This window comes from Zalophus californianus, chromosome 11 (genome assembly GCF_009762305.2).
Source record: "Zalophus californianus isolate mZalCal1 chromosome 11, mZalCal1.pri.v2, whole genome shotgun sequence".
Taxonomy (NCBI): Eukaryota; Metazoa; Chordata; class Mammalia; order Carnivora; family Otariidae; genus Zalophus; species Zalophus californianus.
The window spans coordinates 106,486,608-106,508,376 of NC_045605.1; the positions used below are offsets into that span (position 1 = coordinate 106,486,608).

A 21,769-nucleotide genomic window follows, 5' to 3' on the forward strand; every position below is an offset into this window, starting at 1 on the left:
AGGAGAGAATGTGGGGCACCTGGGTGGTTGGGTGGGTTGAACATTGGACTCTTGATTTTGGCTCACATCATGATCTCAGGGTCATGGGATCCAACCCCCTCCAACCCCCTCATTGGGCTCCACGCTCAGCTTGTCCCTCTCCCTCTGCTTCTCCCTCCTCCCCTGCGCATGCTCTCTCTCTCTCTCTCAAATAAATAAATTAAATCTTAAAAAAAAAAAAAAGAAAAAGGAGGGAATGGTCAGAGTGTCATGGTGTCTTGGTTAGGACCTGTTTCAATGAACCAGTGGGAACAAAATTGCCATTAAACTGGGCAGAAAGGCCTGAAGGAAGGGCTCTTATTTTTTAAGAGGATATTAAGCCATGTTTGTACATGAATTTGCATGATTCAACAGTGGGGGAGAAATGAGTGGTATAAAAGATTCACGGATAGTTGCAGGAGGGAAGTTCTTCAGAGCCTAAGTGGAGGGACAAAAGTAGGAAGCAAGGGAGGTGGATATCACTGAGGTTGGTGGCTGGGTTTGGTGGCAGGAAGGGGTGGTAACTTTTGCCAAGGCTCCAATATTCAGGCCAAAGAACTGCCCAGTTCAGGACGTTAATTTTCCTCTCCTTGAATGGGCACACCATTGAGGCCCCAGGTGGATCGTGCATCACTCCTGTCTTCTGCTACTCACCAACAGCTCCCTCCCCGCGCCCATGAGTGACGGCAAAGGGTTAAACCACAAGGTTAAAGGTCGGTGAGGTAGCAGAACCTATATGCTCCATCTAGCCCATCTCTGGGTGTCCAGTTTTCAACATCTTCATTTCATCAATCCTCTCATTTCTGCACCAGGCCAGCTCCTCCCTCTCTGGCCCCGCCCTCCCCGTGGAAGACACCGGGCTCCCGCAAGAGCCTCGGGGCGCGCGCCCGTTTCCGTCGCGCCTGCGCAACGGCCTCCCTTGGCTCCCTGGCCCGGGGGGCAGTCACGAAGCCTGTTCTCCGTGCCTCGCTCTCGGGCGCGCGCCTTCGGGCAGCGCCTGCGCAGAGGAACGAGGAAACCGGTTCCCCGGTGCGGTCCCGGCGCCTGCGCACTGAGGGCTCCGGGCCTCCCGGCCTGAGGGAGAGGAGCAGGGAAGATGGCGGCTGTGGTAGAAAATGTAGTGAAGCTGTGAGTAGTCGTTTCTTTCTCTCCTAGGCCGGGAGGTCTTGTAATGGGCCTGGGAGTAGGGGACGGTGCGGGACGGGACGAGGCGGAGGGAAGGACGTACCCGAGAAGGCCTTGTTGCGACTCCTAGTAGGGAGGGCAACAGGAGACTCCAAGAAGACGTTGCGCTTCTTTGGAAACTTGTGGAGGCCCTGAGGGGGGCACACGGGAGCCCCTTGCGGGCAGCCTCCCTGCGGGGCTGTGCGGTCAGAGCGGTCCTTCGGGCTTACGGCGGCCTGAGTATGGCGCCCTCGTTGCGTATGAGAAACAGTCGGGGTGCGCTCCCAAGACCAGACGCCTCGGTCCGGAGGGGCCGGGCTGAGGGCGGACCCGGCACCGACCCGCGTCCCCGCGAAGCCCGACGCCGACCCCTCCCAAACCGCTGCCCGCGGCCGGTCCTGGAGCAACAGGCTCAGCAGCCCTTGTGCGGTTAAGCACCGCGGGTCTGTTTTGTTTTAACAGCCCCTCGACGTCGGGGTGGGGGGTGGGGGGTGGGGGTCTTGAGTATCTGATTCGCAGGACCAAAAACATTATTGGGAGGAATTTGTTGAGCAGATACAGAAGGGAAAGAACTTCAGGGGAGAGGGCCTTTGCACCGGTCAGTCGAGCCACCAAAAAACGGGAACTGGACGGAAGCGGTCCAGGACGCCTCTGCAGCCTAGAGGGGCATCTAGGTCGGCATGCTGCGCGCTGTGCAGTCCCCTTGTGCTGGTCAGGTTTCGAGCAAAGTTAAAGTTAATGGTGGTTGGGAAAAATGGAGAGTGGTCTGTTGGCCGTGAGTTAAAGATGCTTTGGGACTTGATTCAGCCTAGCCTCCTCCCTGAAGAAGACTGAAGTGGGTTCAGGCCTGGTGGGCGAATAGAGCACGCTCTTTTTAGTGGGTAAATTGGGCTGTGGTGCAGAGGTAGGAAAATCGAGAGGTGACCGGTTGTCCAGGCAGGGCTTTTGGATTTTGACTGGATGACAAGATAAAGGTTTGGGAACTCTTCTGAGGGACTTACAGCTTCTCATCTCCGTTTGTGGTGGGCTGAGCCCCCACTCTTCCCAAGAGCCTTTTTAAAGAGTACATTGCTTTGCCCACAGCCCCCCCTCCCCGCCTGGAGCCCTTTCTTTTGAGAATGCCTTCCCACTTCCATTAAGCTAAGTGCCTTCTTCTCCTCTTGTGGTTTGTGTTTTTTTTTTTTTAAACTTGCTTTCAGCTCCATCCTGCTGCCTCTTTCAGCTACCCCTCCTCCCAACACTATTATCTTTCTCTCTGATCTGCCCACTCCAGTTTCCCCCAGCTCTCTCTTCAGGCTGACATTTCCCTCAATTTAGAAATGTCGCTGTTGATCTACCATTTATATAGTTATCCTTCCTGACTCAGATGTTCTTTCTTTGTTTCCCTGCCTTTCTCTTTGTTGACTAGCCCCCCCACACCCCAATCCCATTGTAAAGGGAGGTTTTACACAGGTTTCATGCTTCCCGGAAAAGAATCAGAGCTCCTACCTTGGAAATCTTACTGTCCTGGGGGAATGTCAGACTTCCCTAGGTTGAGAGTTAACAGGTAATGAGACTTTATGTTGGAAGACTTTCTTCGGGGAAATAGAGTTGCCAAACCTTTCATGTAGTGCTAGAAAAGAGGAGTTGCCCCTTTCAACAGAGCACGACTTATTTCTCTTAAAGGAACTACAGAGATTGTGAGGGTCACCAGTCACTGGTTCCTGAGTACTAGTAGTGAGAAACCAACTTTCTCCTCAGTTCTAGCTGCAGAGGGCTGTGGACCACAATTAATACATTTCCCTACAGAACTTGCCCTTTAAGAAGGGGCTTCCCTTCTTCCTGTAACGTTCTCACCCAGGAGAGAGATACTTTTCTGGAGCTTCTCTTGATCGTGGTGTGCCTGCTTTTTGAACGGCTGAGGTAATACATTGAGGTCAGGACTACCAGCTCATCTTTTCTGACTTGCATCTTGTTCTGGGAGAAGAATTTTCCTATTTATAAATTCTCTCTCATTCTCTCTTAGTCTCTCATTAGATCCTCTCTCCCGCTAACCTATGTGTTTCATTCCCACTTCTCCTACGAGACAGTTTGCATCACCTTCTGAAATCCCACTTAACTCCCAAGTGCTGTGATAGAACGTCTCTCATTGTTCTCCCCAAAACCAATTCTAGCCTCCGTGCTCTGACTCTGCAGCCCTCAGCCCATCTCCCCCTTCCTTCCATTTGACTTACAGTGTCAGTATCCATTCCCATCAGCAGAAACAAAGGAGCTGCTGCACTCGGGCTTGTTTATCCAATTTTCCTCTGGTGAGGACATGGCTGCCTCCTAAAGGCCAGCCAATGTGAGCCTGTTCCCCTTTTTTCACTCTCCAACACAAGATTCATGCTTACCTCAAATTACAGTCATTACCACTCCTTGAATCAAGCTAGGCCATCTTGTGTTGTCATCGCCTTGTGTGTGGTGTGTCTTTTTCAGTTGCTTGGGAACATACTAAGCTATGCCTAAGTGGTCTATTGTGACTGCTCTGTGAAAGCCTCCCTCGATTCCAGAGCGTGGTTTGTCAGTGTAGCTTGAGTTACGGACATAAGCAACAGAGACTCACTGTCCAGCTTCTCATGCTAGGGGTCGTTAGAGCTTATCTAGTCCGGCTTCCTCAGTCTAGCAGAGGAACCTGAGCTCCACATGGGCTGACTAAATGTCCACATTCGTGTGGTGACTTGCAGCCGTGCAAGGTCTTTTTACTCCCAAGTCAAGTCAGGATGTCCCAGACACCTTCATGGGTACTGGGGATACTATGGGAAAGAAACCACCTCTGCTCTCAGTTTATTTAAGATTGACTGAATATGTAAATATGAATCACTTATAGTTCCAGTACTAATGTGCTTGTTCAACCCTGAGGATGAGAACAAGGTTGGTTCTATATACATGCTGCTTAGAACCAGGTAACTCCTGGCACTGCGTAGTTTTCCAGCTTTTTAAAGCACTTAAAGGTTTACTCTTGATTTAGATTTCAAACCGAGTCTTTTGAGTGAAAGAGGGTTCTTTCCTATATAATTTGATGGTGCGAGAGTGGAAAAGGGCCTCGGATGGGCCTGTGAGCAAGCAGGTTTTATATCAGTCTCATGGCACTCAGGAAAAAAGTAGGCTTCAAGGAAGTTCAGGTATTTTCAGATCGTTTCCATTGACTTTAAAATTAGCATATAGAATTAATTAGTTGGCTAAATACAGGTCTCCCCCCACTATCCAAAAGTAGAGTGTTCTTATGAAACTGTTCATAAGCCGACATGGCATAAAGCAAAGAAGCAATTGCCACTTCTTAAAAGCAAAAATCCTCTCTGGATCTCTTTTGGTTAGTGAAAACAGGTACTAACGTCGGTCTTTTATAAAAGCGAAGTGGCAGAAAGTACACCATCAGATAGTGGGAGAAACCTGTACCTAGTGCAGAATTCAAAAGATATAAAATGGCATATGGGAGAAATTCCCTCCCAGTCACCCAGTTTTTCTCTCTGGAGGCCGGGAGTTTCTCTTCCACTTCTTGTTACATAAATGGTAGCATCCTGTAACACTCATCTTGGAGATTGTTTGATATCAGCACATGAAGAGCTTCCTTCTTTTTTTATGGCTTAATAGAAATTCATTGTGTAGACGTGCCGCAGCTTGTTAAATATATTTTAGTAAGGGCCCCAGACCTTGTTGAACTCTTCCTCATTTGTGAAAAAAAGCTAACGTGTGCTTCTCAGAGTCATGAGGGTTAAGAGAAACAGCATCTTGACTAGCACAGGGCTGGACTCAAGAGAGGCACAGAATGAACATTAGTTTCTCCCTGTCTTTGTGGTAGGTTAGGCTTAAGTCTGAGTAGGCACATGAGAGATCATGTGTTCCTGATGGTAATTTATTTATAAAGTGCCTTTCCTCATAATGGCTTAGTGAAGGGGTGTGGTGTCCCATGAGGCAGAAATGGAGGCAAGTAGGGCAGAAGCCACAGTCTCCCGGTCCCTTGAGCCTTCTAAAGAAGCAGATGGCAAGGAGAGGGGTAGCTCCGCCCTGCACTAACACACACGCACCTGATCTTTGTCTCTCCTGCAGCCTTGGGGAGCAATACTACAAAGATGCCATGGAGCAGTGCCACAATTATAATGCCCGCCTCTGTGCTGAGCGCAGTGTGCGCCTTCCTTTCTTGGACTCACAGACTGGAGTAGCCCAGAGCAACTGTTATATCTGGATGGAAAAGCGACACCGGGGTCCAGGTGAGGGTTCAGACTCAGGAGCACAGGGAAGGAAGAAGCTTCCTCATTTTTTTTTTTTTTTTTTTTTTTTGATAGAGACACAGCGAGAGAGGGAACACAAGCAGGGGGAGTGGGAGAGGGAGAAGCAGGCTTCCCGCTGAGCAGGGAGCCCGACATGGGGCTCGATCCCAGGACCTCGGGATCATGACCCGAGCCAAAGGCAGACGCTTAATGACTGAGCCACCCAGGCGCCCCTGAAGCTTCCTCATCTTAAGTGATGAGCCAGCTGAGAGTTTTCCTTACTGCTTTCCACACACATGGATGAATATAGTCTTGCCTTGATTAGAAGCCCAGGGAGGATGAAGCAGACAGGTTCATACCAGCATTTTTGTTTTCTGCAGGACTGCCCTGCTGAGGCTGTTGTTGGGCTTTTGGGGAGATATGTGTTAGCCAAGGCTCCAAGCTTACATATGTTTTTCTTTTCCATGAACTGTCCCTCCTCCTACCCCCAGGCCCTCACTGTCCATATTCCTCCCTCACTGTAGAACTCAGTGGGCAGTGGGCAGAGGGGTGCTACTCCTCTAGATAAAGTATTTGGTATTATTGCCTAGGACTGGGTTAGGGTTTGACTTTTCTCTCTCTTTTTTCCACAGGATTGGCCTCTGGGCAGCTATACTCCTACCCTGCCCGGCGCTGGCGGAAAAAGCGGCGAGCCCACCCTCCTGAGGATCCAAGACTTTCTTTCCCGTCTATTAAACCAGGTAAAGCACACCCCTCCTTGATCAGGGGTATGGCCTGCTGCATGTAAGGCCTGTTAATCCCCTGTTAGGTACCAGGCCCAATGCTAGATCCTGAAGATGCTAAAATGAATGAGATGCCATTCCTTCCTTTAAAGAGCTCAGTCTAATAGAGGAGACAGGTAAACAGATAAGTTACGGTGCCAAGTAAACTGGGGTGTCTTGGTTCCTGGGCAGCCAGGGATCAAAAGACAGTGACTGGCCCATAGCTGGCCTAGCACTGTGTAGACCCAGAGCGGTCTGCTTTCAGCCCTTCTGAGCCTCGCCTCATCCTGACCTTGCCTGCAGACACAGACCAGACCCTGAAGAAAGAGGGGCTGATCTCTCAAGACGGCAGTAGTTTAGAGGCTCTATTGCGCACCGACCCCCTGGAGAAGCGAGGTGCCCCAGATCCCCGAGTGGATGATGACAGCCTGGGCGAGTTTCCTGTGACCAACAGTCGAGCACGGAAGGTATCAGATGAACACTGTGGCTAAGGGAGCTTTGATGGAAACCAGCCTCCTCTTTATCAGAGGCCACCCAGTAATCAGAATGGAAGCAGAAGCTTTGGGCCAGGAGGCAGGCCCCTGGGGTTCTGTTCGTGCTCATTCCCTAATTAGCACTGAGTACTCACTGGCTTTGCTCTTAGCATCCAGTTGTTCCTGTTCCTTTCCTTCTAAGTGCAGACTCTCCCTCATTCATCTTCTTTTGTCTTAGATGTTTTTTGGTGCCTGGGGTTACATGGGTGAAGCAGACCTGGTCCCTACCATAGAGGGAAGATAAAACTATACACAGAAATAATAAGAGCTAAAAAAATATGGCAGGCACTGGGCTAAGTACTTTTCCATCATTTTCTCTAAGTCTCTAAACCATACGAAGTAGGTACCGTGGCCCCTGTTTCACATATGGGGAAGCTGAAGCAGAGAAGTTAGAAAAATAAACTTCCCATAAGCCCACACAAGTAAGCAACAAAACTCTTTTTTTTTTTTTTTTTTTTGAGAGAGAGAGAGAGAGAGAGAGAGGGCACAAGCAAGCAGGGGGAGTGGGAGAGGGAGAAGCAGACTCCCCGCAGAGCAGGGAGCCCGATGTGGGGCTCGATCCCAGGACTCCAGGATCATGACCTGAGCCAGAAGCAGGCACTTAACTAACTGAGCCACCCAGGTGTCACACAGAGCTCTCATTTAAATCCAAGAAGTGGCTAAGTTGGCACAGCACGCTACTCTTGATCTCGGGTTTGTGAGTTCAAGTCCCACACTGGGTGTGGAGATTACTAAAAAAAAAAATAAATAGACTTTAAAGAGTAATCTACGAAATGAGTTGAAAGAAGGGAACCACTCGTAGTGTGTTCCTAGGGCAGCAGATGAGAGGCAGGAGAGGGCATGGCTACTTGGGGTACCAGGAAGACTTTGTGAAAACATGGCAGTTGAGTCGGCCCCTTGGAGATGGTGGGGAAGGCAGTCCAGGAGAGCAACGGAGAGAGGCACAAAGGAAGGAAAACCCAAAGCATTGAAGGGAGAAGCAGTGGGATTCTAGGGCGTTGAAGGGCAGCAATGAGGAGTGAGGCCAGAGTGGAGGGGCCGTCTCACGGAGGAGGTTCTGGGTGGCTTGGCCAGGCCCATCGTGGGGGAGCTTTTGGGCGTACGTTGTATCTGCCCAGCGTAACCCTCCTGTCCACTCAGCGGATCCTAGAACCGGATGACTTCCTCGATGACCTGGATGACGAGGACTATGAAGAAGACACTCCCAAGCGTCGGGGCAAGGGGAAATCCAAGGTGAGGAGGCAAGGCGCTGCCTACTGGGGAGCCTCCAGAGCCCCCTGCGCTATTGCTTGTTGCCATTTTTCCTCTCGAGTGAAATTAGCAGCCACTTCCCGGAGAGTTTACTCCTCAGACCTAGGCATCTTAATAAGGGCATCTTTTTGTTTTTTTGGCAGGGTAAAGGTGTGGGCAGTGCCCGTAAGAAGCTTGACGCTTCCATCCTGGAGGATCGGGACAAGCCCTATGCCTGTGACAGTGAGTGCCTCACAAGTGGGTGGGTAGTCCCTGCCTTGGACCCAGCCCCTGCTCAGGATCTGAGAGGAGGGAGGGTTGTGTTCTTGCTCAGAGTGGTAACAAAAGGCCTGAATGCTTTCTCCTGCCTGCTCACTGGTTCCCTCTGAGACCCTTGGGAGGCCCCAGCCTCTGCTACCCAAAGGGTGGGACCTGCATGCTCTGGGAGAGGTTTCTGCTGTCCCCTGGGGTGGGGTGCTGGGGCCAGGGGCACACACAGCAGGCAGAATCGGCCCCTTGATAGACCGCATCCAGGTCTGCTGGCCCCAGTCAAGCCAGGGCCCCCAGAGTCCAGCACCGAGTTTTTCAATGTCTGCTCTCCCCCTTTTCTCTGACTCGCCCCACTTCTGTCCCTCCACCCTGGGAGCACCATCGCCGCTGGTTTCTCTCTCGTTTGCTCCGCTTTCCTGCTGCTGCCGCTCCTGTCTCAAGTGTATCAAGGCCTTCTTCTCATGACTTTTCTTTCTGTCTTTCAGATAGTTTCAAACAAAAGCATACCTCGAAAGCGCCCCAGAGAGGTAGCTCTCTCAACTTTTCAGACTTTGGTTTTCCTATCCCTTTTCCCTCCTCCCTTGTTTCTCCCACCTTTCTCATTTCCTGTGATGCTAGTATAAAAATCTCTGGAATGGCATGGGGTAGGAGCAGTGGGCTTTCTGTTGTACTCCACTCCTCACAGTCCTGGAAGCTGCCTTTACCACCGCTTGTCTCCCACAGACTTGCTCCTAGGGCTGCTCGGCCCCACTGCATGGGGTGGCTTCAAAAGCATTCGAAGGAACCCGCTACAGACAGATCCCTCTGCTTCCCCTTCCCCAGAACAGACGCTCGGTGGTCAGCTAATGTTTCTCACCATCCCGCCACCTCCTCCCATCCTTCCCCCATTCCTTCCTGCTGGCCGCCTTGCTCTTCTCAGTATCACTGCTTAAGAGTACAAGATGCCTCGTGGGGATCTGCATTCCTTGCTAGTTGGCGGGGGTTGGGCAGGGTACTGATGTGGGAGTGTCTTCAAATTGCCTTGGGGGCCAGAGACCCCAACAGACTTATTGATAGGTGATCCCCCAAGTGATCCACTCCCTACTCCTTTATCCTCATTGGGCAGAGATGAGCTCTGTGGTATACATGGAATAGCTTGAGCTTCCCACGTTTACTGAGAGGTAAAAAAGTTTGGAGTCTCTTCCTTACCTTTTTTTCCTTCCTGCCATATTAACAAGATTTTAGAAAGTCCCCTCCCTTCCTGACCTGGAGCTCCCCAGACTATTCCCAGGGCAAGTGGTAACCGGGCCAGGGTCCGGCCTCCCAACACAGCCCGTGTGGGAGAGCAGAGGTGGCCAGGGGCTGGGGTTTAACAGAGGCAAGAGCCACGGAGACTGGAGAGCCCCAGGGCCTGATGCTCCTCGCCGAGGGGAGGGCAGGTGGCCGGCACGGAAGGCCTGTTGCAGACAGAGCCGATGGGGGCAGGGGTGGTCGCCTCTGCCTCAGGCGGAGCCCCGTAGCTGGAGGGGGCGGCGGGGATGTGGCACCTTTCCTAACGCCTCGGGTCCTGACACCTCGGGCGCTCACACCTCCGGTCCTAACGCCTTTCTCTGTCATCTTCTTCCCACTCAGTTTGTGGAAAACGTTACAAGAACCGCCCGGGCCTCAGTTACCACTACGCCCACTCCCACTTGGCTGAGGAGGAGGGCGAGGACAAGGAGGACTCGCAGCCGCCCACCCCGGTTTCCCAGAGGTCGGAGGAGCAGAAATGTAAGCTGACGCGTCGGAGGCGGCGCGAGGGGGAGTCAGGCTGCTCAAGGCGCGCCCTCCCCGCGGGGCCGCTGGGTGCCTACAGGCCCCCGTGAGCCTCGTCGGAGCTTTCTTCCTCTCCATAGCCAAGAAGGGTCCCGACGGACTGGCCCTGCCCAACAATTACTGTGACTTCTGCCTGGGGGACTCCAAGATCAACAAGAAGACGGGGCAGCCCGAGGAGCTGGTGTCCTGCTCTGACTGTGGCCGCTCAGGTACCTCCAGCCTCAGGGCCCAGAGCCCCCCCCAGTAGGAGTCCCCCGCCGCCTGTGTGACACCCCCTCCCCCGCCCACAGGGCACCCGTCTTGCCTGCAGTTCACCCCAGTGATGATGGCGGCCGTGAAGACCTACCGCTGGCAGTGCATCGAGTGCAAGTGCTGCAACATCTGCGGCACCTCCGAGAACGATGTGCGTGTCCCTGCGCCGCGCCCCCCCCCCCCGCCCCCCCGCCGCCACCCCCGGCACGCAGCTGCCTCCCAGAGGGGAGCCAGACCCTCCCCAGCGCCCCCGGGGGCACTGGCCTGGCAGGTGTCTCCGGAGCACCAGCTCGGCGTCAGACGCCGTTTCGGGCACTCAGGGCGCCAGACCAGACGAGCGGGGGTCCCTCCCTTGGCGGACTGCCCTCCTGCGGGGAACAAGCAGCGAGCAAGGAAAGGCGCGCCAGGAGAAGGACAGCAGCGGTGTGGCAGGGTCGCCGGGTACCTGACGTAGATAGAGCTGGCTTCTCCGAGGAGGTGGTGCTTGGGGTCGAGATTCGGATGATGCGGAGGAGCCAGGCCAAGAGGGTTTGCGGGCACAGCCTGCCCGGGAGAGGAGCAACGAGGGCAGGGGCCTTCAGGCAGACAGGCCAGCCGGGGCCTCCCTGCAGCAGGAGCACAGCACAAGAAGGGGTTGGAAGGCAGGCGTCGCCAGGTCTGAGGGTTTAATTGGGAGTGACGTGCTCTGTCTTAACATTTTTAAAAGAGAAGTTTGCTCTGTGAAGAATAGAATGTAGGGGGCAAGGGTGGAGGCTGTGAGCCGTGTTTGGAAGCTGTTGGGGTTCAGGTGGAATGACAGTGACTCACTTGGTCCGGGTGGAGAAGTTCCTCCAGAAATTCCTGAGTCTGCTCTTGCTTGCCACCTGCCCCGCCCCTCTTGGAAAGAGTAGCAGTGTCTACAGAAGCTCCCATCCCTGCCCTCCCCCAGTGGGCTGCCTGAGGCCCACTGGTCGCTCACCTGCCCCTTCCTCTTCCATCTTGCCTTCTCTAGGACCAGCTGCTCTTCTGTGACGACTGTGACCGTGGCTACCATATGTACTGTCTCACCCCGTCCATGTCTGAGCCTCCTGAAGGTAGGTTGCCCTGGTCTCTTACGCAGAACAAGTATCATATTAGTAACTTGGAAAATCACTTGTACAGTAAGTTCTCTTAAGTGTTCTTCCAAATTAGGGCATAGACACTTTGCCTTCACTCAGAATGCTTTCCTAGCATTTCAGCTTGGAGGGTTTAACATTTGCACATTAGGTACATTTAGAAATGCAGAAGATCAACAGCCAAAGAGAAAACTGGTGCTGAGCAGAAAACAGTTACCAAGGAGTGGTTTGCTTTCCTCCAGCCAGTCCAGGAAACTCAGTTTGTAGTTTGTCTGATGTCAGGCTTTGGTATCAGCTCTTTGAATGTGACCGGTTTGAGTGTCCATTTCATCCCTCTTCCCTTGCCCAGTCTGGAAACGTATGGAACCTGGAACCTGAATGGGTCAGTCTGCCCCTCCAGTAGTGTGCTTAATAATGCTCCCAAGTTTGCAGAAGTTCTTCAGCCAAACCAGTGGTGGCACCAGAAAGTGGCTGTCTCTCTGCCTGTCCCCCTCCAGCCAGGTCTCTGTGCCCAAACCCCTTCTTTACGGAAATTCAGGAGCTTACTCAGGAGGATGTGAATGCCCAGTGGCTTTTCCTGTACACAAAGGATGTGGGCCAGCATTACAGACAAGAGAAAGTGTCTCACTGTGGGGTTAGGCTGACTTGTAATATAGGTCACACTGCTGTGTCGTCGTCGTCCCCCACCCGGGAAGGAGCCACGAGCAAAGTCTGAGAGTCCTTTGGAAGCTGCAGGCGAGCACACAGCTATTGTTATCTGTCATGCCCAGTTTATAAATCTACTCTGGGGAGAAGTAGTGTGTTCTGTTTTTTCTCTTTTTTTTTTTTAACCCTAAAATACCAATTTGCAGACAAAATTCTACGTGAACTGTAGAAGGGCCTTCCTATTGAAGTACTGTCAGAGGCTGAGGTAGTGAAGAGCTGCAGGCAGCTGAGGGAGAATCCTCTAGAAGCCATGTGATGGTCTAGGCTCTTAAGTCAAGGGGTCAGCAAACTACAGCTCATAAGCCAGATCCAACCGCAGCTAGTGTGTATAGCTCATAAGCTAAGAATGGTTTTTACATTTTTAAAGGAGATTTAAAAAAAAGAACATGGGACCAAGACTGTATGTAGCTCACAAAGCCTGAAATATTTAACATTCTGGCTGGCTGTTTACAGAGAAGCCTGCCAGCCCCTGGGGTATTGACCTTTGGGTTAGAAAGGACCTTCTTACATTTTGAGAGTCCTGTGTCTCTGAAGAGCTTTTAAAAGGGGTGGATTCTTTCCCCCATACACGTCTACATACACAGATGTACAGTTACACTTAAAATTTTGAGGCATTGAGGGCTAATTTTGTTTCTTAAGAAAAAAAAAACACAGAAGAATGCAACCATAATAAATATTAATAAGCAAAGTATGAAACACTTATTTTTCTGGCAAGGGACATTTTCCCCAGTTATTCTAAAAATAGATCATAACATACTGGGATGTCAGAGTTTACCCCCTTTTCCTGTCACTGGTCCTCGGCCTCTTCTCAAATACCTAGTGATGGTGGAGAGCCCATCTCATCTTTCCATGGTTTTCCCAGAAAGCTATCTTATGTGGAGTCAAAACTGGTTTCTCTAGAACCACTATTCATGATCTTCATTCTGACCTTTGGGGCCGTGAGAACAAAGTCTGGTTCTTCTATAATCACAAGTCTAAAGCTGAGATGCTTTAAAAAGTTCTATCTGCCCAGGCCCTCCTAGAGATTCTGATTTAAGAGGGTCTAGGAGTCTGTGCTTGGAAGTAGGCCTCCAGGTGATTCTTTCTTTCGTCACCACTGAGGATTATTTTTCATGACATTTGAAGCCCTAAAGGTTTCTTCTAGCTCAGGATAACCGTGAAACTTGGCTACTGCAGAACGTCTCCCAGCTTTCCTGTAGCTGATCCTGCTACGGGAAGCAAGGTGTGGGGAGTGGAAGGGCAGCACGGTAGGGTGGTGCGGGATCCGTCCTGACCCCTCTCTGCTTCTCTGCAGGAAGTTGGAGCTGCCACTTGTGTCTGGACCTGTTGAAGGAGAAAGCTTCCATCTACCAGAACCAGAACTCCTCTTGATGTGCCCCCCACCCTCGCTCCCCCCATACATCTAGGGCTGTTTCTCTCTTCCTCTCTTGTTTTTCATACCCACCTTTCCCCTCCTCTTCTCTCATAAGTCCAGACAACCGCGGGTGGTCGTGCCGATCCGCCTTTGGCAGCACCAAGCAGAGGTGGCAGCTCTGACCGCCTCTGGCCTAGGCCCTCAGGGAGAATGGAGCAGCACACTGCCCCAAGGCATACCTGTGACCCAGCTTCTCACTGCTCTCCGTGAAGTGCATTCACTCTGCCTGCCTTGGGCCCCGGCCCTGGCGATCACAGGGTTCGAACAGTGTCCTCCGAGAAAGAGTGGGAGAGCAGCTCACTTTTCTCTTAGCTCTGCCTCCACTCTGGTCCCCAGGGTTTTCCCTTCCCTTGGAGGCGAGCCAGACCAGGGCCTCTCTGCCAGGAGCAGCTGGGCGTGAGCAACTGAGCAAGCTGAGGCAGCGCTTGCAAGGAGCTTTCCAGGCCCTTTGTGCCGCTTAGCCTCGCTGCCTCCTTCCTCCAGAGCGGCTGTCCGCAGCCCTCTCTTCCTGCTACCCAGGATCCTTTGCCCGAGCCAGGATGCTCTTGGTCACTCTCCTTACTCTGCCCTGACCCACTTCACCCCACCCCACCCCAGGGGGAGTCGCAGCTTCACCTGATTCTTCCTTGTGCTCACCTGGCTCGCTCACAGGCGGTCTCTTAATGACCGAAGCATTCCCCGTCCTTGAAATTTCCTATCTTCTGCCTCCCCTCCTTATTCCCTTTGGTTTTGTGGGGAGAGGGGAAGAATCGGGGCCAGGCGAGCAGCTTGGGGGCCACAGGGAGACATTGGATAATGTGCCTGTTTTTTAACTCGATGAAAAAAGCCTACCTCCGAAATCCCCTTTTTGTTCTTCCTGGACCTGGACATTCAGCTCCTGCCCTTGACTGAATTGGGGGCCTCTGCCTCCTGCTCGGTGTATCCTGGCCCCTGGGTCACAGGGAAGCCACATAGACATCCCTTTCTTCCCTTGCACGCTCGCTAGCAGCTGGTAAGGTCTTCACACCCTGATTCCTCAGTTTTCTGTCTGGTGACACTGACATGAAGTAGTGGGGGGAGATAGTCCATACCAGGACCCCCTGGAGTGGCCTTCCCCTTGGCTGTGGGCAGGTCCTAATTCACTGTCGCTTTGGAGTTGAGGTGTCTTTCTTTCTTTAGTTCCTGTATTCTAAACATTAGTACAAATAAACGTTTTTACACAGAATTCCCTGCTGGGTCGTTTATCTCCTGACTGCCTTTCCTGATTGAGAAAGTCATTTCATTCTAAAACTGAAGGGCAGTGTTGTTTTTTGTTTTTTGTTTTTTTAAAGATTGTATTTATTTGAGAGAGAGCATGAGAGGGGGGAGGATCAGAGGGAGAAGCAGACCCCCCGCCGAGCAGGGAGCCCGATGTGGGACTCGATCCTGGGACTCCAGGATCATGACCTGAGCCGAAGGCAGTCGCTTAACCAACTGAGCCACCCAGGCGCCCCTAGGGCAGTGGTTTTTAAGTGTTTTGAAATACAACTTTTAATCCCAAATGAAAATTTTTGCTGAAGTCCAATATGTAAAGCAGATATAAAATTGAGAACTTTGTTCTGATTTCTTTTCCTGTTTTTAAGATTTTTTTATTTGAGAGAGCATGAGTGGGGGTTGGAGGAGAGGGAGGGGGAAAGAATCTCAAGCAGACTCCACACTTAGCGCAGAGCCGGACTCGGGGCTTGATCCTATGACCCTGAGATCATGACCTGAGCCAAAATCAAGAGTCTGAGCCTCAACCGACTGAGCCACCCAGGTGTCCCTATTCTAATTTCTTCATGTAAGTTCATGTTCTAACAATTCCTTGTTACAAAAGAGAAGTTGTTTTGATTAATACAAAACTTGAGTTAAAATCAACTTTAGTATCCTGTTTCTATATTTTGGTTGGTTTGAAGGTAATTCTGCTAGACTTGTATGTGCAAGTGGTGACAGTTTTCTAATGGTTGATCTTGGGATTTCAGAAGGTTAGTTATTATATAAATACAAAAGAATGACAGGAGAAAGTATCACGGTGGGACATGTGAAAGCTTTGTTCATGAGGAGCATAGAGGCACCTCGACCTTGCTTGCCTGGCATTCCTTCCCTTACCTACCATGTGCATAAACTCCACCTGCACGGCCACCTTCCTCAGGGAATGTTTATGTGCACAAGAAATGACTCCTTTCTTTGGAGCCAACATTTTATTGTTGACAGCTTCCGTAATGGATCTTCTCTATCTCACTTGAAAGTGTGTTTTGTAGTTCTTAAACTTTGCAAGATTTCAATTATGAACCCCCTGAGGTATCCTTAGGGTTTTTTGAAACAGTCTGAAAACCACTGTTAGCCACTGAAAGACGGTGGCCTTGGCGATTGCATTCAATAAATAAGCAGGGTGCTCTGAGCTGGGTATTTTGTTAGTAACAGAGCATATCCCCTGTCCTCAGGCTTTTACGTGGAAGTAGGCCAGAAGCAGAGGGAGTAAAGCAAAGATCCTTGGTGGCTGAGTAGTCTAGGAGTCAGAAGAAAAAGAAATGTAAAAAAAGTAAAAGATGCTGGGGTGCCTGGGTGGCTCAGATGATTAAGTGTCTGCCTTTGGCCTAGGTCATGATCCCAGGGTCCTGGGATCGAGCCCCACGTCGGGCTCCTGGCTCAGCGGGAAGCCTGCTTCTCCCTCTCCCTCTGCCTCTCTCCCTGCCCATGTTCTCTCTCTCTCTCCCTCTGTGTCTCTTTGTCTCAAATGAATAAATAAAATCTTTAAAAAATAAAAGATGCCGTAGTAGGCATAAGTGAGAAGAACTTTGGAAAGGGTTTGCAGGAGTTGGGGTTTAGGATGGGACATAGAAGGATGGAAGAAGGACCAGCCATAGATTGGGTTGGGGAGGAAAGCCTGTGAGAAAGGCAGAGAGATGGTGACTCATCTGTGGCCCTGGGCTTCCCATCAGAGCTGGGAGTTGGGGAGGAAAAGCAGGCTGAAGTTCAGGAAGGGGAGCACTCGACCGCAGGTTAAGATACCTACATTCAGGGGCGCCTGGGTGGTTCAGGTGTTAAGCGTCTGCCTTTGGCTCAGGTCACGATCCCAGCGTCCTGGGATCGAGCCCCACATCGGGCTCTCTGCTTCGTGGGAGGCCTGCTTCTCCCTCTCCCATTCCTCCTGCTTGTGTTCCCCTCTCTCGCTGTGTCTCTCTGTCAAATAAAATCTTTAAAAAAAAAAAAAAAGATGCCTACATTCAGTTGCTAAGAACAGGCAGGACTAAAGGTTACTAAGGAAGGGACTGGCATTAGATCTTGAGTTTAGAAACTTGAATTGTGGGGTGCCTGGGTGGCTCAGTTGGTTAAGCATCAGACTCTTAATTTCGGCTCAGGTCATGATCTCAGGGTTGTGAGATCCAGCCCCACATGGAGCCTGAAGTCGGCTCTGCACTGGCCATGGAGCCTGCTTAAGATTCTCTCTCTGTCGCTCCCTCAACCCTGTCTCTCTCTCTCCCTCTCTTAAAAAAAGGGGGGGCGCCTGGGTGGCTCAGTCGATTGAGCAGCTGCCTTCGGCTCAGGCCATGATCCCAGGGTCCTGGGATCGAGCCCAGCATCGGGCTCCTTGCTCAGCGGAGGGCCTGCTTCTCCCTCTCCTTCTGCCTGCCTGCCACTCCCCCTGCTTGTGCTGTCTCTCACCATCTCTGTCTCTGTGTCAAATAAATAAGATCTTTAAAAAAAGAAAAAGAAACTTGAATCTTGCCACCAGTTACCAAAACTAATAAACATTAGTCCTTATTCGCCCTAAATCAGAGCGGGCCATGGGGCACCGGGCTGGCTCAGTCAGTAGAGCATGCAGCTCCTGATCTTGAGGTCGTGAGTTGGAGCTCCTCACTGAGCATGGAGCCTACTTAAAGCAAGCAAACAAAACAAAACAAAAAACCGGGCGCCAGGCAGGTAGTTGTCCCTTATCCCTAGCTGGACAGATCTACCTGAGGCCAGCGCTGTCCATGGTAACAGCTTTTGTGTGGCTTAAAGCTTTCATTCGTCCATGTTCCTCACAACCACTCCGTGAGCGGTATTAGCCCTGTTTGGTAGATGAAAAAGCTGCAACTGCTCAGGTCACGGCCAAGAAGGCCTTAAGAAGCCCGGGCTCTTCTCCGGCCCCCGCGCTGCCCCGAGGCTCCTCAGGCCCCAACTGCTGGCGGCGCCTCCGGGACTCCCCGCGGGGTCTTGGCTCCGCCTCACCGCCCGTCTCGCTGGAAGCACCGCCCCCAGGAGGGCGCCACCACTTCTGCGACGTCCAATGAGACTTAGCTGGGGGCGGGACGGGACGTCATTGAGGGCCAATCTGATGGGGCCTGGGCGGGGCTGCGGCGGGTGGGAGCCGAGCGGCCGCACCGCGGTCTTCCCAGCCGGGAGAGAGCCCGGCGCGGGCGGCGCGCACGGGCCCCTGCTGTGCGCGCGCCCGCCGCCCGCCACCCGCCGCCTGCGGAGCCCCTCGGCCCACTCCGCCCTCCGGGTCGTGGCGCCCGTCCCTCCTCTGCTCTCTCGTCGCCGCCCGGACAGGGGCTCCGAGCCGAGCCGGGGCAGGGGCGGGAGCCGCGGGACGAGCGCCTGAGGTGGGTGCGGAGCGGGAGGCCGGGAGGCGGGGAGGCCGGGCGGGCGGGCGCCTGGGTACAACCCCGCCGACGGACCCCGCGTCGAGGTGGGGAGAGGCCGGCCAGGTTGTGGAGCTCGGCTTCCGGCCTGCCTCGGTCCCAGGCGCTCGTGCCCGCACTCTAGTACCCCTCCCAGGCTACCTCCCTCCCCTCTGGGGACACCCCGTCCCTCTCGCTGCCCGCGGCCTCCTCACCCCTCTTGCTGTTTGTCGCCTGTGCACCTGCCATCTCGGCCCCGTGCTCCCACTCCCTCTCCCTCGCCAGGCCGGACCCCCGCCCAGTCTTACCTCCTCAGGACCCAGCACCAAATTAGCCTCGCTCCTTCTGCCCCCATCTGTCCCTCTTTGTCGTCTGTATACTTGTCACCTCAACTCAGCTCATCCACTCGCCACCCCGCCCCCAACATCATTTAAATCCAGCCCAGGCCATCATCCCCCTCCCCCTCCCAGGGACTACCGCCCCCCCCATTATCTCCTACACCTGCCCCACTCAGTCCCAGTCCCCTGTCCTCCCCCATCCATACTCCTTTGTTGTCTCTGCAGCTGTCCCCCTGGCTTTATTCCTCCTTCTCCCCCCAACCCCAGGCCAGACTCCTTCTCCCTCTGACCAGTGAGCCACCCCCTCCCCAGCTCTGCTGGGGCATTCCTCCTGGTCCGGGCCCAGCCCAGTGCTCCCTCCACCTAGCCATTCCCTTCCTTCCAGCCCAGCCCTCTGAACGCCACCCCAGTGCACCCTCTCACTCTCTCCCAGCTGGCCCAGTCTTCCCTGGTCTCTCCCACACACCAGCCTCTTTCCCTGTCCTCATACATCCTCGTTCCCTGCCTGTGATCCTTTCCCGTCCTCCCGGCCTCGGCCATCTGGACCCCCCCCCCCCCCTGCTCACTGTTTCCACAGGTGCCGTGGAGAAGCCATGGAGCTGAGCAGCAAGAAGAAACTTCACGCCCTGTCCCTGGCCGAGAAGATCCAGGTGCTGGAACTCCTGGATGAGTCCAAGATGTCCCAGTCGGAGGTGGCCCGGCGCTTCCAAGTCTCCCAGCCCCAGATCTCGCGCATCTGCAAGAATAAGGAGAAGCTGCTGGCAGACTGGTGCAGCGGCACCGCCAACCGGGAGCGCAAGCGCAAGCGGGAGTCCAAGTACAGCGGGATTGACGAGGCCCTGCTCTGCTGGTACCACATTGCCCGGGCCAAGGCCTGGGACGTCACGGGGCCCATGCTGCTCCACAAAGCCAAGGAACTGGCCGACATCATGGGCCAGGATTTTGTACCCAGCATCGGCTGGCTGGTCCGCTGGAAGCGCCGTAATAATGTAGGCTTCGGGGCCCGCCATGTACTGGCCGCCTCCTTCCCCCCTGAGCCACCTCCCCCGGGCCCCACGTCCCGGGCCCAGCCTCCTCTTTCTCTTGAAGACTTCTCCCCAGAGGACGTTTTTGGCTGTGCCGAAGTGCCTCTGCTGTACCGGGCCGTGCCCGGCAGGGGGGGTGCCTGTGATCGCGTGCGGGTGCTGCTGTGTGCCAACAGCAGAGGCACAGAGAAGCGGCGGGTGCTGGTCAGCGGGCTCCGGGCCGCGCCCAGGTGCTTCTTCGGAGTCAGCAGCGAGGCTCTGCCTGCCTCCTACCACCCTGACCTGGGCATCCCCTGGTCCGAGTGGCTGGCGCAGTTTGACCGGGACATGGGCCAGCAGGGCCGGCAGGTCACCCTGCTGCTGGCCGCCCGGGTGCTCGAGGAGCTGGCAAGCCTGCCCGGACTCTGCCACGTGAGGCTCCTGCCTCTGTCCGCCGCCGCCGCCGCCGCTGCCGGCAGCACGCCGGCCCTGCCCGGCTCCGTGGTCCGGGCCTTTAAGACCCATTACCGGCACCGTCTGCTGGGCAAGCTGGCCGCCGTCCAGAGCAAGAGGGCCGGCATCTCGCTGGCCGAGGCGGGGGCAGGCATCACGGTGCTGGATGCTCTGCACATGGCGGCGGCGGCCTGGGCCAAGGTGCCCCCCCAGCTCATCGTCAGCAGCTTTGTTCAGGAAGGGCTGGCTCCCTGCAAGATGCCCCTGTGCCCGGACGAAGCCTCCCAGATGCCGCCAGTCCCCAGCGGGCTGAGCCTCCAGGAGTTTGCCCGCTTTGTGGACCTGGAGGGCGAGGAGCCCGCGTCTGGAGCGTGCAAAGAGGAGACGGGCTCTGAGGACGGGCAGGGGGCCCTAGAGGACGGCTTCCAGCCCCCGCCCACCAAAGCCGATGCCCTCCGGGCTCTGGGCACGCTGAGAAGGTGGCTGGAGTGCAACAGTACCTCCCCTGAGCTATTTGAAAAATTCTACGCCTGTGAAGAGGAGGTGGAGAGGCTCTGCTGCCTGTAAAGGGCCGCTTGCTGCTCCCCGCTCGCCACTCGCTCGCTCGCCAGCGCCTCTCCTCTCCTGTTTCCCATGGAAACGCCCTCTCCAGGGAGGCCGACTGGAGGCTGGCCTCTTTCCCGTGGAAATGGAGCTCTTGTGAAAGGTGTAGAAGGGAGACAAGCTAGGAGACCCAGGCTAAGCTCTGAGAGAAAGTTGTCCAAGCCTTGCGAAGAGGGGTCTAAAGATGGGGCGCGAGCTAGCGCGGAGTTTCCGAACCTCTAGGGAGGCTGGGACTTGGGAAGGTGGAATTGGGGCTTTACAGACAGGCCGATCCCTCGAACTCTGTGTTTGAAACAGTTCTGCTTCTGGAAATAAAGTTTTTAATCAGAAAAGAGGTCAGGGTGTTAATTTCCTGGGAGGAGGGCGAACACTTTCAACTCAGATTCTTTAAATTGGCTGCCGAGGCTTGCCGCAGCGCAGCTGTCTGGGCAGATGACCAGCAGGACTCCCCCTCTCCCAGAATTCCAGCAGCAAGGGCTCCCAGGGAATGGGGACTCCTTACCCACCGACAGTCAGATCCCGAGTACCGCCCTGGGACATTCTGCGGCTCTAGGACTCTGCTCTCAGGTCGCGGCTGCGCAGTGGTGTTAGGAAGGAGGGGGCCCAGGCTAGGGACAGTCCAGAGAAACCAAAAGGAGCCAGAACTTGGAAGAGTCATTTGTTCATCTGATCATTTCACAGCATCTCTTCCGCAAGCCTCCTGCGTGGTGAGGTGGCAAACATGGCATCCCCACTGGGCAGGACCTTGCAAACAGTGACAGCCCGGCGTGATTCAAGGCTCTCACCCAGGTGCGTGCAAAGTGCCGTGGCCCCGCAGAGCCTGGGGAGACTCCTGGCGGGGGTGCGCTTCCAGCTGCATCTCGAAGGACAGCGGGCAGAGAGGAAAGGACAGTCCAGGCGCAGGGGCCGACGGAGGGAAGGAGCACAGCGTGGTGGGGGAAGCAGGTGGTCCCTCCAGAGCGCACGGGGAGGCCTGGGGAGCAGGAGGGCTGTTTAGCTCTGAGGGTCTCAGTCAGGATGGGGAAGGTCATTCGTGGGGGTTCTAGAACGACCGAGACACGGAGGGTGAGAGCTCACATCACAAAGATGTGAGAGCTACCGGCAGAAAGAGGCCAAGTGGTCCAGGTGAGAGATGGGCAGCCTGAGCCAGATCGGGAGTAGGACTTGAAGAGGATGGATTTACCCGGAAAGGCCATGGGCCATGGACACAGACAGACCTGGGCTGGTGAGGAGTCCAGCTCAGGCCAAAATCCTCCTGTGGCCTAAAAGGCAATAGGCCATCACAAGCCAGTGTGGTGCGGCT

General features: G+C 54.1%; 2 protein-coding genes across 3 annotated transcripts; both read left to right on the forward strand.

Annotated features, from left to right (window-relative positions):
- Positions 1 to 1,032: 1,032 nt before the first annotated feature.
- On the forward strand, positions 1,033 to 14,665 carry DPF2 (double PHD fingers 2). Of its 2 annotated transcripts, XM_027580849.2 has the most exons (12): positions 1,033 to 1,146; positions 5,251 to 5,411; positions 6,044 to 6,151; positions 6,476 to 6,639; positions 7,846 to 7,938; positions 8,100 to 8,178; positions 8,691 to 8,732; positions 9,817 to 9,954; positions 10,080 to 10,208; positions 10,290 to 10,402; positions 11,243 to 11,324; positions 13,345 to 14,665. In XM_027580849.2, the coding sequence occupies exons 1-12, from the start codon at positions 1,115 to 1,117 to the stop codon at positions 13,419 to 13,421; spliced, it is 1,218 nt and encodes a 405-aa protein (XP_027436650.1). In that variant the 5' UTR covers positions 1,033 to 1,114; the 3' UTR covers positions 13,422 to 14,665. The 2 variants fall into 2 exon arrangements, with proteins under 2 accessions (XP_027436650.1, XP_027436651.1); XM_027580850.2 differs by lacking the exon at positions 8,691 to 8,732 and having other exon boundaries at positions 13,345 to 14,552.
- Positions 14,666 to 17,867: 3,202 nt separating this feature from the next.
- TIGD3 (tigger transposable element derived 3) lies at positions 17,868 to 20,796 on the forward strand. Its single transcript, XM_027579900.1, has 2 exons — positions 17,868 to 18,050; positions 18,984 to 20,796. The coding sequence occupies exon 2, from the start codon at positions 19,000 to 19,002 to the stop codon at positions 20,428 to 20,430; it is 1,431 nt and encodes a 476-aa protein (XP_027435701.1). The 5' UTR covers positions 17,868 to 18,050; positions 18,984 to 18,999; the 3' UTR covers positions 20,431 to 20,796.
- Positions 20,797 to 21,769: the final 973 nt, after the last annotated feature.

Bases quoted from the DNA above. Each gene is read 5' to 3' on its own strand.
- DPF2 (XM_027580849.2), top strand. From the start codon at position 1,115: ATGGCGGCTGTGGTAGAAAATGTAGTGAAGCT. The intron at 6,640-7,845 runs GTATCAGATGAA...CTGTCCACTCAG, and splicing joins CCAACAGTCGAGCACGGAAG to CGGATCCTAGAACCGGATGA. The intron at 10,403-11,242 runs GTGCGTGTCCCT...TGCCTTCTCTAG, and splicing joins GCGGCACCTCCGAGAACGAT to GACCAGCTGCTCTTCTGTGA.
- TIGD3 (XM_027579900.1), top strand. From the start codon at position 19,000: ATGGAGCTGAGCAGCAAGAAGAAACTTCACGCCCTGTCCCTGGCCGAG.